General features: G+C 38.7%; 1 protein-coding gene across 1 annotated transcript in view; it reads right to left on the bottom strand.

Moving 5' to 3' along the window:
• The window catches only part of NLN (neurolysin), a 95,891-nt gene that overhangs the window by 42,333 nt on the left and 41,074 nt on the right, over positions 1-12,484 (bottom strand). Inside the window, exon 3 of the mRNA XM_080804236.1 lies at positions 8,390-8,538. Within this exon, the coding sequence (XP_080660362.1) occupies positions 8,390-8,538 (149 nt within the window). The remainder of the gene's footprint in view (positions 1-8,389; positions 8,539-12,484) is intronic.

Raw genomic sequence — 12,484 nt, forward strand, 5'->3', positions numbered from 1 at the left:
GCTCAATCCCAGGACCCTGAGATCATGACCTGAGCTGAAGACAGACGCTTGACCGACTGAGCTACCTAGCCTCCTCCAAATAACTGTATTTTAACTGAGGGTACTACTTAATACAACAATCTGTATCTCACTTTGCCTATTGATACAAAATTTTATGTTCCAGTACTGAAGCATTTTTGTACACACATTACTCATTGTTTCCTCTGCGTTTATTCTCAGTGGAGGCAGAGAACAGTTAGACTCCTTTTTCCATAATAACCTCCTTTTACATCCTTGGAGAACTTCTGAGCATGCTGGCATGACTGGAGTTGGAACCCTCCCTAAGAGGCATTGGCACACACTGGGATCCCAGCAGCAGGTGCCTGCGATGGGAAGAAACCCATAATGGCCAGGGAGATAACAGGGCTGTGGGCTGGCTCCCTTAGGGATGGCTAACAGTTCAAGTCACAGTGTTCATGTACAAGCGATTAACCTGGGTTGATCAAGGTTTTTTTTTTGTTTTGTTTTTGTTTTTAAGATTGTACTTATTTATGGGAGAGAGAGAAAGCGAGAGAAGGAACACAAGCACAGGGGAGCTGGAGAGGGAGAAGCAGGCTCCCCGCCAAGAGCAAGGAACCTGATGTGGGACTAGATCCCAGGATACCAGGATCATGACCTGAGCTGAAGGCAGACACTCAATGACCGAGCCACCCAGGCCTCCCTCAAGGGTGGTTCTGACAGCACCAGAAAGTATGTCCTGAGGTGTGGGGCACAGCAATAGGAGTTTCTAGAAGGTATAATACTGGATGTTGTAAGGTTGGGGAGCATCTAGGTGGGAGCTACGTGTAGCAGGGACACAGGAAAAATATCTCCCATGAGAAGTGCCTGGAAAGAGTTGGGTAAGTTGTGAAGGACCCAAACAAACAGGTGGAGATCCTGAGCAGAGGGCATTCCCAGCAGGGTGGTGAGCCAAGGTGGAAGCTGGGCACACTGCTGGACAGCAGTGTCCCAGGTACTTGGGTTCTTGGGTTCACCTGGTCACAATGGCCGTGAGCTTAGAGCTAAGGCTCAAGACAAGTCTCAGCAGCTGAGGTGAAAAGAAATCTCACTCTATGCTACGCTCAGTCAGGAAGGGTTCTCAAACAAGGAGCGCCCGGCCTTGCTGCATCTTGGAGTACTCGGGCTGCTACTTCAGAAAGCCCAGATTAAGCATACTCAGTACAGAAAACTCAAACTCATGGTCCTGAGGACGTAAAAATGATGGACTCCCCAAAAAGGTAAGACAAGCATAAACAGGCAGAAGGATGTTTTGAGAAAAATCTGACCCAAATCAGGTCTAGTTAAGATATCACTGTCTATACTGAAATATTTGACTTACCACAGAAATGACACGTAACATAATTCTGACTCAACTGTAACCAGGCACCGTCTGCCAGTCGGACTCTGAGGTCTCAGAAATCTCTGGAGGGCTCTTGTAGGAGTAAAGCACTTCTAAAATGTGCTTCTAAAGCACATTCCTGTCCCAGAGCTGAGCGTATGAATATTCTCCCTTATAATCTCCAGGCGAGATCAGAATTACTGCTTAAAGATTTTCTAACGGAATCAGCCAATACTTCTAGACTACTCTGCTGTAGTTGACTTTTCCTTCCTGAATAAGAATTTAATCCACTTGAGAGTTTGTTCGGAGGTTCTAGCAGGGGAGCTCAGCTACTCGTATACCCTTGACTATGGACTCTGGGAAACTGAGGGTTTCAGAGGGAAGGGGGTTGGGGGGATGGGTTAGCCCGGTGATGGGTATTCAGGAGGGCAAGTATTGCATGGAGCACTGAGTTTTATACACAAGCAATGAATCATGGAACACTACATCAAAAACTAATGATGTACTATATGGTGACTAACATAACATAATAAGAAAAAAAAAGAATTTAATCCACTTGGTTCAGAACCAGGTCTCAGACCTCTTTGGGTGAAGCTTCTCCTCTTTAGGGGTGGGGGAACGCCTAAAGTGCTCTTTGGTAATTTTCAAATTCATATCATCTGACAGTAAAGGCTCTTACTTTATTTAATCTCTGTGGTGACAAAATTTAGTTTCTTCCTAACCTCTTCCGGTAACAGAGAGGTTTTATATAAAAGTGTGAATGCATGAGTAAACACACACTTATACATGTCCTTGTACATTCATTTCACAGACAAGAAAACTGAAGTTAAATGATCTTCCTAAGATCACTCAGCTATTTATTAGTAAAAATGGGCAGAAAGAAATTCTGCAAAATTCTTTCTTTGTTCTTTTTTTTTTTACTTTAAAGATTTTATTTATTTGACAGAGAACACAAGTAGGCAGAGAGGCAGGCAGAGAGACAGAGAGAGGGAAGCAGGCTCCCTGCTGATGTAGAGAGCCTGATTCGGGGCTCGATCCCAGGACTCTGGGATCATGACCTGAGCCAAAGGCAGAGGCTTTAACCCATTGAGCCACCCAGGAGCCCCCTTACTTTGGTCTTTTCCCCAATATATTATATCACTATATTATAACACCTTAGTTTGTTATCATTCTTCAAAATTTCATTATAAATAAGTAAAAATTTTCTTAATTTTTCTCCAATCCTCCCCACCTTCTATCCCATAACTGTGTTCTTTTCTTTGCCAGACCCTCACATTTCCAGTATGAAAAACAGGTAAATAAAAAATAATTTCAGTGGGACTTTCTATATTGTGTATGCAAAGTAGAAATTATGATGTTGTTAAAATTGCCCTGAAAGTTAAGACAGTGTATTTTTTTGAATACCATTAAGAAAAATGGATTTATAAACTGTGGATATGCTACACAATAGAAGATAACAACAGCGTAGACTAAAGGTCCTTTTGTAAAAACTAAGGGCATAACTGACTTAATTAAATGAGTTATATTTGTAATTCCTTTCTTTCCTGTTCTTTCCAATGTTATGTTTTCCGTTAGATTTCTGACTAATGTGAAGAGGGCATTTTTAGGTAGCTGCCTGTGTTCCTGGGGTCGGGGGTGGGGCACACAAAGGCCTGCTTCCTGACATACTCAACACATTCAACACACCACTACAAGAGCCCCTGCTTTGGTATGAGCCAGAGGCCCAGTGAGGATACTGGGAGTGGGGAACCATACTGTGTGAAGACACATTTTAACTGGGACCAGTTCAGGTCCATTCAGCATACATTCACTGGGCTCCCACCTATGCCAGGCACTGGAGAAATAAAGACGAATGCCCTTGAGGTGCTCTAAATAATATGAAGGAAAACAAACATATTAACAGATGATGGCAGTATCAGGTAGTGAGAGAAAAGAGAGTTAAGCACTTGGGAAGCACAAGAGTGGGGTCTGGCTAATGGGGAAACTAAGGCAAGGTAGTTGATGCGTTGTATTGGGTCTCCAGGCTTTTAAAGCCTCACAAAGCTACAAGTTTCAGTAGTACTGATTACGACCAATAACTAGACTTCAATGTTTCAAAATCAAGAAGGAATGGTGTAGGTTAAGAAAATTACAATTACTATGCTGAATTTTGGACTTAAGTTTTTTCCCTTGCCTTCCTTCCTTCCTTTTCTTCTTCTTCTTTATTTTTTTCTCCCACGGTCTTAAGGCACTGGTGAACAGGCCTCATGACTGATAGAGTAGGAAACTATACAATGCTTAAAAGCATCTTTACTTAATCCCATGACCTATTCTTTTACACTTTGACATTAAAACTTTAAGTTACTCATTGGCTAAGATGAACTGGCCTCACCAAAGCCAAGGGCTCTGAAAAAAATGTAAATGATATTACAATAGATACCTGTATTTCTCCTTCCAGCTGGTAGCACTGAGACTCTGACTTCCCTAAAGAACCCCTCTTCTGTGCTTATTACTTAGCAGTCCACTGGAATAAAATACTGTATGCCTGGATTGTTTTAACATGGAGACACTACATATTTTTCTCACCAACACGGTGTGAAAGAGGGTCTATGAAACCTCTGTTGGCTTCTCAACAAAGTTAAGAAACCTTTGTTGGGACTGGGAAACACCAAGACCTGTGGCCCCGACTGCTGGCTTTGGGACAGATCTGTAGCTAAAGGAATGAGGAAATGCTTGTTTTAATGTCCTTCTTTTTAAAAAAAATTTTTTATTTTTTAAATTTCTTTTTACCGTACCGGAATTCATTGTTTATGCACCACACCCAGCGCTCCATGCAATACGTGCCCTCCATAATACCCACCACCAGGCTCACCCAACTTCCCACTCCCCGCCCCTTCAAAACCCTCAGATTGTTTTTCGGAGTCCATATTCTCTGATGGTTCATCTACCTCTCCAATTTTAGTTGTTTTAATTTCTTAATCTTTTTTTTTCCTTTTGGTAGAATTAGGGCTAAATTTAACCTGCAAAATTTGCATGTAATATTTTTAATCTATAAGTGAATAAAATTACATACATACACGTCATAATGACAAATTAAATCCACCCTTTAATTTGTGAAATAGAACAGTAACAGCACTGCTACATTTACCTGTGCAAGAGATAACCCTTCTCCTGACTTTTACCCTAAACATCTTTTCCAGTTTTACCACTTATATATACATTGTTTACTTCTGTTTCTTTTTGAGCTTGCCAAAAATGATATCTTACAGTATGTAGTGTTCTGCAACTTTTTTCTTTCATTGTTACTAAGATTCAGCCCTGCTATTGCATGCTGCTGTAATTTATTTACTGCTATAAAATATTACAATGTAAATACACTAAAATTTATCGGTGCATTTTCCTGCTGGTGGAAATCTGGGTTTTTTCAGCTTTTTGCTATTATAATGTTGCCATGAACATTTGTCCAATTTCATCTGTGTACAAACGCAAAAGTATTTCTAGGTAAACAGTGAGTTGGGGGACAGCAAGGATATGCTGAGTTGTGAAGAATGTGAGATCCAACTTCAAATACTAAATTTTTCTCCAAATTAGTTACTAGTCTAATTTTTGAATTAATTTACACCTTTACCAGCAGTGCATAAACATTTCCACTGATTCACATTCACAAATACTGGCCATTGTTAGACTTCTTAATTTTTGCCAGTCTGGTGAGTAAAAATGGTATCTTAGTGTGACCTTCATTTGCACTTCCTCAATTACTAATGAGGCTGAATATCTTTTCACGTTAAATTGCCATTTGTGTTTCTTCTGAAATATCTTTTCATGTCATTTGCCAATTTTCCTTTTGGGATGTTTGCCTTTTTCTACTAACTATAATAATTCTTTATCATAGGTACTATTGATACATAAAAAGCCCAAATTAGCGCACATGAGACATCATGGAGATGCCCAGACACGACAGGAAGAGGTATCTGGTTGGCTTCTACATGCTTCAGCTCCAGCCACCACTGCCTTCAACCCACGCAAGACCCCATGCCAGAACTACCCAAATGATTCCTTTCTCAATTCCTGATCCACAGAAACCGTGACAGAAAATAAAATGATTGCTGCTATTTTCAACCAGTAAGTTTTGAATAGGTTATATACATCAACAGACAACTGGAAGCCTTATTGAGCACAGATTTTGCATAAAAAACTGTGAAAGGTAATTTCATATTTCTATTCAACAATCCTAAGTGAAGAATAACATGAGAGCCGAAATAACATTTTATATTATTAATAGTAATAATTAATAATAATATATTGTATTATTATTGTAATTATTGCTACATTGGTGCTATCTTGAGATCTCAGTATTATTCAGAGCACCTTCATTTTAGTAGATCACGCCTGAAACGGCTGACTTCATATAAATTTAAGATTCTATTACCCAGCTTAATGAAGGCTGGGTATTACATCATGATTGCCATATTTTACTTACAACATAACAGAGAAAAAGAAATGGAATACTTAGATATACCTAACTTGGTCTTTTAAAAATTTTTTTATTTGAGAGAGAGACAGAGACACACAACAAGTAGTGGGGCAGGGCAGAGGGAGAGAGAGAATCTTAAGCAGGTTCCATGCCCACTGTGAAGCCTGACTTGAGGCTCAATCTCACAACCCTGAAATGATAAAATTTCATTTTATCTGAGCCAAAATCAAGAGTTGGATGCTTAAGCAACTGAGCCACCCAGGTGACCCTAACTTTGTCTTTTAGTTATGAATGGGATGAGATTTATCATTTGTTAAAATGTCCAATGCTACCAGAAAGCTCATAGTTTCAGATTTTAAAAAATACTGCCTAAATACTGAGTAATATATAGAATTGTTGAATACCTGAAACTGATTTAACACTGTATGTTAACTATACCAGAGTAAAATAAAATAAAATAAATACTGCTTAAATAAACACAACTATTTTTGAAGGAAAGTGTTTGAAGGTAACTAAATTCACTAAACAAGCTCCAGTGCATTAAAAAAATTTCAAGTTCTTTTTATTATTCTGATCTAGCCATAAGAGACAATGTAAAAGCTTTTAAAAATGGTAACACAACAATTGACATGTATAGTAATAATTGCTCTTTTGGAGAAAAGGAGAAATTATGGAAACAGTTCTGAAACTATTGTAAATTATCACAATAAAAACCTGAAGTTAATTAGTCCCAACAAATGAACAAATATGATGAACCCTCAGTGTCTAGTTGGTATAATACACAAGGATACTACACAGGCAGAAGTTTGTTCCCAATATAATGGGATCAGATCACAATATATACAAATTTTAAAAATGTAACAAAGAAATCTAAAGTGACAAACCTCCCATATTGTGATAATATTCATAAAAATCAGAGAAAAACATTAGATAGGACATATAACATTAAGATGGCAATACCTTGAGGCTAGAAAATCCCAAACGAAAACTTAGAGGTCAGAATGAAAACAGAGTTGATCAAAGGAAATTAGAAATTCTGGGAAAAAGTTCTAAATAAGTATATAATATAGAGCTAGAAAGAAAATTCGATTTTGGGGGGATGAAATAAAAAATAGGAGACTATAGTGATGGTTGGGTGGCTCATTGGCTAACTGTCTGTCTTCGGCTCAGGTCACAACTTCAGGGTCCTAGGATTGAGCCTCACATCGGGCTCCCTGCCCAGCAGGAAGCCTGCTTCTCCCTCTGCCTGCTGCTCCCCCTGCTTGTGCTCATACTCACTCTTTCTGACAAATAAAATCTTTTTAAAAAAATAGGAGATTGTAATTTGAGTTGGAATTTGAATCACAAAGAATAATAACTGGGCTCAAAGAATAAAACAATGTAACTAATAAGGAACAGTCATAAACTTATTATAATTTATGTTATTTTTACAGTGGTAAAGATGAACAGTTATGAACCAAGGAGACGAATATAAATTACAGGGAGAAAACTGCCTGTTTGACATAAGGGGACAGACAGCATGTACATTTTACATGTCTAAATAAAGTCTTGATTACATATTCGTTAGTAAGTTACAAATGAAACATCTAAAATAAAACTGCTTTTTTATTTCAACTGTTGTTATAATTTGCTAAAAAGAACAAAATTTTTGAGATTTTTGCATAAAGACACATGCAAAATTAAACAAAAATGTCTAGGATTGTAAAACAATGGTTGTTTTCCAAACACACTGCTGGGTGTCATGAAAATAAAAATTCAAAGCAAAGACATAATGAAACTCGAGGAAGCAAATCAAAACTGGTAATGAAAAGATCAAAAACATTCAAGACAGACCCACCTAAATAAAACATTCATTATCCATCATTTCTGTGAGTCCTGAAAAATGTAAGGATGACAGACAGCAATGACTGGCATGAAACATCAAGTTATGTCATCTCTCATGGACAAAACCACATGATATTTGCAGATAAAAAACTCACAAGTCCATTTGCTTGCAGCTGACCTGATGTAACATAAACCCTGCAACATTTTGAAACTTTTAAGAGGTTTTCACATTGAACCATTATGTTCATGATAGTTAAAAATCCTTAGATTTATAGATCCACACTTTTTTATACTTGGTCTTCAGCGTTAAGTGAATTATAATTGACAACTTAACATAAAACTGTGGTATAACAATATATAACACGAAAAACCCCCCAATATATAACACTACGCTATGCCCATTATCATAAAAATCAGAAAAAAAATCTAGTAATTTTCAAATACTTTTTATTGTTGGTCAAAGATTTTTGCTCTTTTATTGTAGATATCATTTTCCTTTTAAAGGGATTGATAACATTAGGGTGCCTCGGTTGCTCAGTCGGTTAAGCATTTGACACTTGATTTTAGCTCAGGTCATGATCTCAGGATCAGTGAGATCAAGCCCCACGAAGGGCTCTGAACTCAGCAGGGCGTCTGCTTGAGATCCTCTCTCCCTTTCTGCCCCCAGCACCCCATTTGTGTGCACACGCATGCTCTCTCTCTCAAATAAATAAATAAATAAATAAATCCTTAGAGGGATTTATAATGTCATTTACCTGTAAATGCACAATTCTCAGGAATATATCTTCTCTCATGCTCATCTCAATATCAAAACGAGAAAGTCTTTTGTCTGCTTCTGTACTCGCTGCCCGTACTTCTTTGTCAGAGGAGACATGCTGGGGAAAGTCTAGCATGGTTCGTTCCACTGTCAATAGAGGAAAATACCATAAGCACTCATCAGATCAGTTCTAAGAAAAATACCTCCTACCTAGATGAATGATCATCCCAATTTAAGTTTTTCATTTCATACTTTCTATAAAGTTTCCTAAGGCTATCAAGAAACAGCATCTAATGCAGGATTGGCTATGGCAGTGGCATTATTAGGAACAATAAGGGTGTATACTGAGTACTTACCAAAGCATGTTTAGGGTATAATTTGTTAACTGGGAATGCAGCAGGATAAAGACATAGTTCTCATAGTGACACATTTTATAGTCTGGGATGTGGGAGTACGGAACAGTACATGAAAAGATAACAATACAGAACAAAGCAGCTTACTTGTCAATGGATGGGACAGTAACTCAACCACAGCAATACAAAGAACTGGAGCACTATGTAATGCCTTATGGGGAAGGCTGGACCTTAAGATGGGCAGGGCAAGAGGAAGACCTGAGGAGGAGATTCGAGAAGCAGAGACTACAAGCGCTGGGACTAGAAGATACAGAGGATGTTTTAGAAAAAGGCAGATGAATTTAGTGGTTAGGTTTGTTTAGAATACAAATTCTTAACCTTTACTACAGATTCCTTAGAGAATCTAATCAAAATCCTCCCTCAAATGCAAACATTCATACAAGCATAAAATGTTCCACACAGTTACAGAAGAGTCCCAGAAATCTCAGGGGACACATCCAGTAAGCAGCTCAATATTGGGGCTAATTCCTGTTACATGATGGTGGTAATGTAGTCTGCTCTAATTTTCACATATTACAACTGTTTCTTGGGTTTTTCATATATTTGTATTTTGACTTTAATTGGGCAGAAATCTGATGTCAGTGAAATAACCCATAGTACAGGAAAAAAATGAGTATGGTTTGTAGGGATGGTTTAGCTATCCTGTGACAGTGAATACATGTTCATTATCTTTAGTGTTTTGAAGGTATTCTAAAGAGGTAAAACTTCCACATGTGATATATGGTGGAGAGCAGAACATACCAAGAAATTGTCCAGTTAAATGAGCTACCTTAAATGACTGACACTTATGTCAGTTCTCTTAAAACATTGCTACAAATAAAGCTGTATAGAGTTCCTCAAATATCTGAATAAATTAAAAAGGTATGGTTTAAAAAATCAAGTTAAATAATTATTCTTTATTTTTTTAATTAACATATAATGTATTATTAGCCCCCAGGGTACAGGTCTGTGAATCGCCAGGTTTACATACTTCACAGCACTCAGAATAGCATATACTCTTCCCAATGTCCATAACCCCATCCCCCTCTCCCGACCCCCCTCCCCCCAGCAACCCTCAGTTTGTTTTGTGAGATTAAGAGTCACTTATAGTTTGTCTCCCTCCCTCCTTCACAGCACTCACCATAGCACATACCCTCCCCAATGTCCATAACCCAACCACCCTCTGCATACCCCCTTCCCCCCAGCAACCCTCAGTTTGTTTTATGAGATTATGAGTCACTTATGGTTTGTCTCCCTCCTGATCCCATCTTCTTTCATTTTTTCTTTTCCTACCCACCAAACCCCCCATGTTGCTTCTCGACTTCCTCGTATCAGGGAGATCATATGATAGTTGTCTTTCTCCGATTGACTTATTTCACTAAACATAACACCCTCTAGTTCCATCCACATCGTCGCAAATGGCAAGATTTCATTTCTTTTGATGGCTGTATTCTATTGTATATATATACCACATCTTCTTTATCCATTCATCTGTTGATGGACATCTAGGTTCTTTCCATAGTTTGGTTATTGTAGACATTGCTGCTATAAACATTCGGGTGCACGTGCCCCTTTGGATCACTGCATTTATATCTTTAGGGTAAATACCCAGTAGTGCAATTGCTAGGTCATAGGGTAGTTCTATTTTCAACTTTTTGAGGAACCTCCATGCCGTTTTCCAGAGTGGCTGTACCAGCTTGCATTCCCACCAACAGTGCAGGAGGGTTCCCCTTTCTCCGCATCCTTGCCAGCATCTGTCATTTCCTGACTTGTTAATTTTAGCCATTCTGACTGGTGTGAGATGGTATCTCATTGTGGTTCTGATTTGTATTTCCCTGATGCCGAGTGATGTGGAGCACTTTTTCATGTGTCTGTGGGCCATCTGGATGTCTTCTTTGCAGAAATGTCTGTTCATGGCCTCTGCCCATTTCTTGATTGGATTTAAATAATTACTCTTTAAGGATTTCATGTAAAATATGTACTTTTTTAAACCCTTGGTTTAAAAAAGAATGGAATAGAACTAAAATTTCATACACACAGCACTTGTTTGATAGAGTTAACTATATAGTTACAGTTTGTTTACTTTTTAAAATTAGCTCAAGAAGAAATTACGAAAAAAATCGAAATTGCTCCAGAACTAAAATGACCAGAACAAAATGCAGGAGCCTAAAATTGGAAACATATTCTTAAACAAACAATAATACTAAAAACCATTTCCTTCCTTACTTTGCCACAAAGACCTGAAGCAGACTTATGCTCTCACTGCCAAACTATAAACAGTACCTGACACTAGACGAATGAGGTTTTGACAGCTATTGCAGAAGGCAGATTGAACTCTGAGAACAGTATATATACTAATAAGAGAAAGTTAGCCTTTAAAAAGCTACTCCTAGGGGTGGCTCAGTGGGTTAAGCCTCTGCCTTCGGCTCAGGTCATGATCTCAGGGTCCTGAGATCGAGCCCTGAGATCGAGTCCTGAGATCGAGGTAGTGGGGAGCCTGCCTCTCCCTCTCTCTTTGCCTGCCTCTCTGCCTACTTGTTGTTTCTCTCTCTGTCAAATAAATAAATAAAGTCTTAAAAAATAAAATTAAAAAAAAAAAGCTACTTCTAAACTCAAAAATTTTTATGATTAACTCACAAAGATAAACTTACGGGACAGCAAGAATATCAGAAAACTTAAAGTATATTTAAAAGCTATATTATTAGGGAAGAAACAGAATTTAAGATAATTTTTTAAAAGATTTTGTTTTTCCCCACTGATTTCTGTATTTGTTAAATGCATAAGTCACCAGGCTGGCATACCATTCTGGCCATACATGATGGAAGAACTGAGGCTCTGAATGAAGGAGAAACCACATACAGGAAGGGAGAGACACATGAACCTGCCTTTGGGAAAACTGCCGAACGGGGACCAATTCCATCCCTCTGACTTTGACTACTGAGACCAACCAGGTCTTTTTTATTCATGAGTTTGTTTTTTTTTTTAAAGATTTTATTTATTTATTTGACAGATAGAGATGGCAAGTAGGCAGAGAGGCAGGCAGAGAGAGAGGAGGAAGCAGGCTCCCCGCTGAGCAGAGAGCCCGACGTGGGGCTTGATCCCAGAACTCTGGGATCATGACCCGAGCCGAAGGGAGAGGCTTTAACCCACTGAGCCACCCAGGTGCCCCTATTCAGGAGTTTTAACTCAAGACTTTTAGCCAGATTTAGTGGCCATTAATCAGAGTGAAGCAGGTGGTGGTAAGAGGCAGAAAATGAAACAGAAGAAGTAAGAGAGGGGCGCCTGGGTGGCTCAGTGGGTTAAAGCCTCTGCCTTCAACTCAGGTCATGATCCCAGGCTCCTGGGATCGAGCCCCACATCGGGCTCTCTGCTCTGCCAGGAGCCTGCTTCCTCCTCCCTCTCTGCCTGCCTCTCTGCCTACTTGTGATCTCTGTCTGTCCAATAAATAAAAAATAAATAAATAATATTTAAAAAAAAAAAAAGAAGAGGTAAGAGAGTCCCTATTATGGTGGGACATAGGGTAGGGAACTCTTGGTGTTGAGGAGCTGATGGGGGAAAAGAGATGACCACAGCACTAGGGCTGTGCAGGATTTTGGACAACCTTCCGAATTCCAGAATACATACATACATACATACATACATCATACATCTTAAATGTATACATACATCATAAATCTTTATGATATCCAATTCTACACATA

Source organism: Martes martes, assembly GCF_963455335.1.
Source record: "Martes martes genome assembly, chromosome: 5".
NCBI classification, from domain to species: domain Eukaryota; kingdom Metazoa; phylum Chordata; class Mammalia; order Carnivora; family Mustelidae; genus Martes; species Martes martes.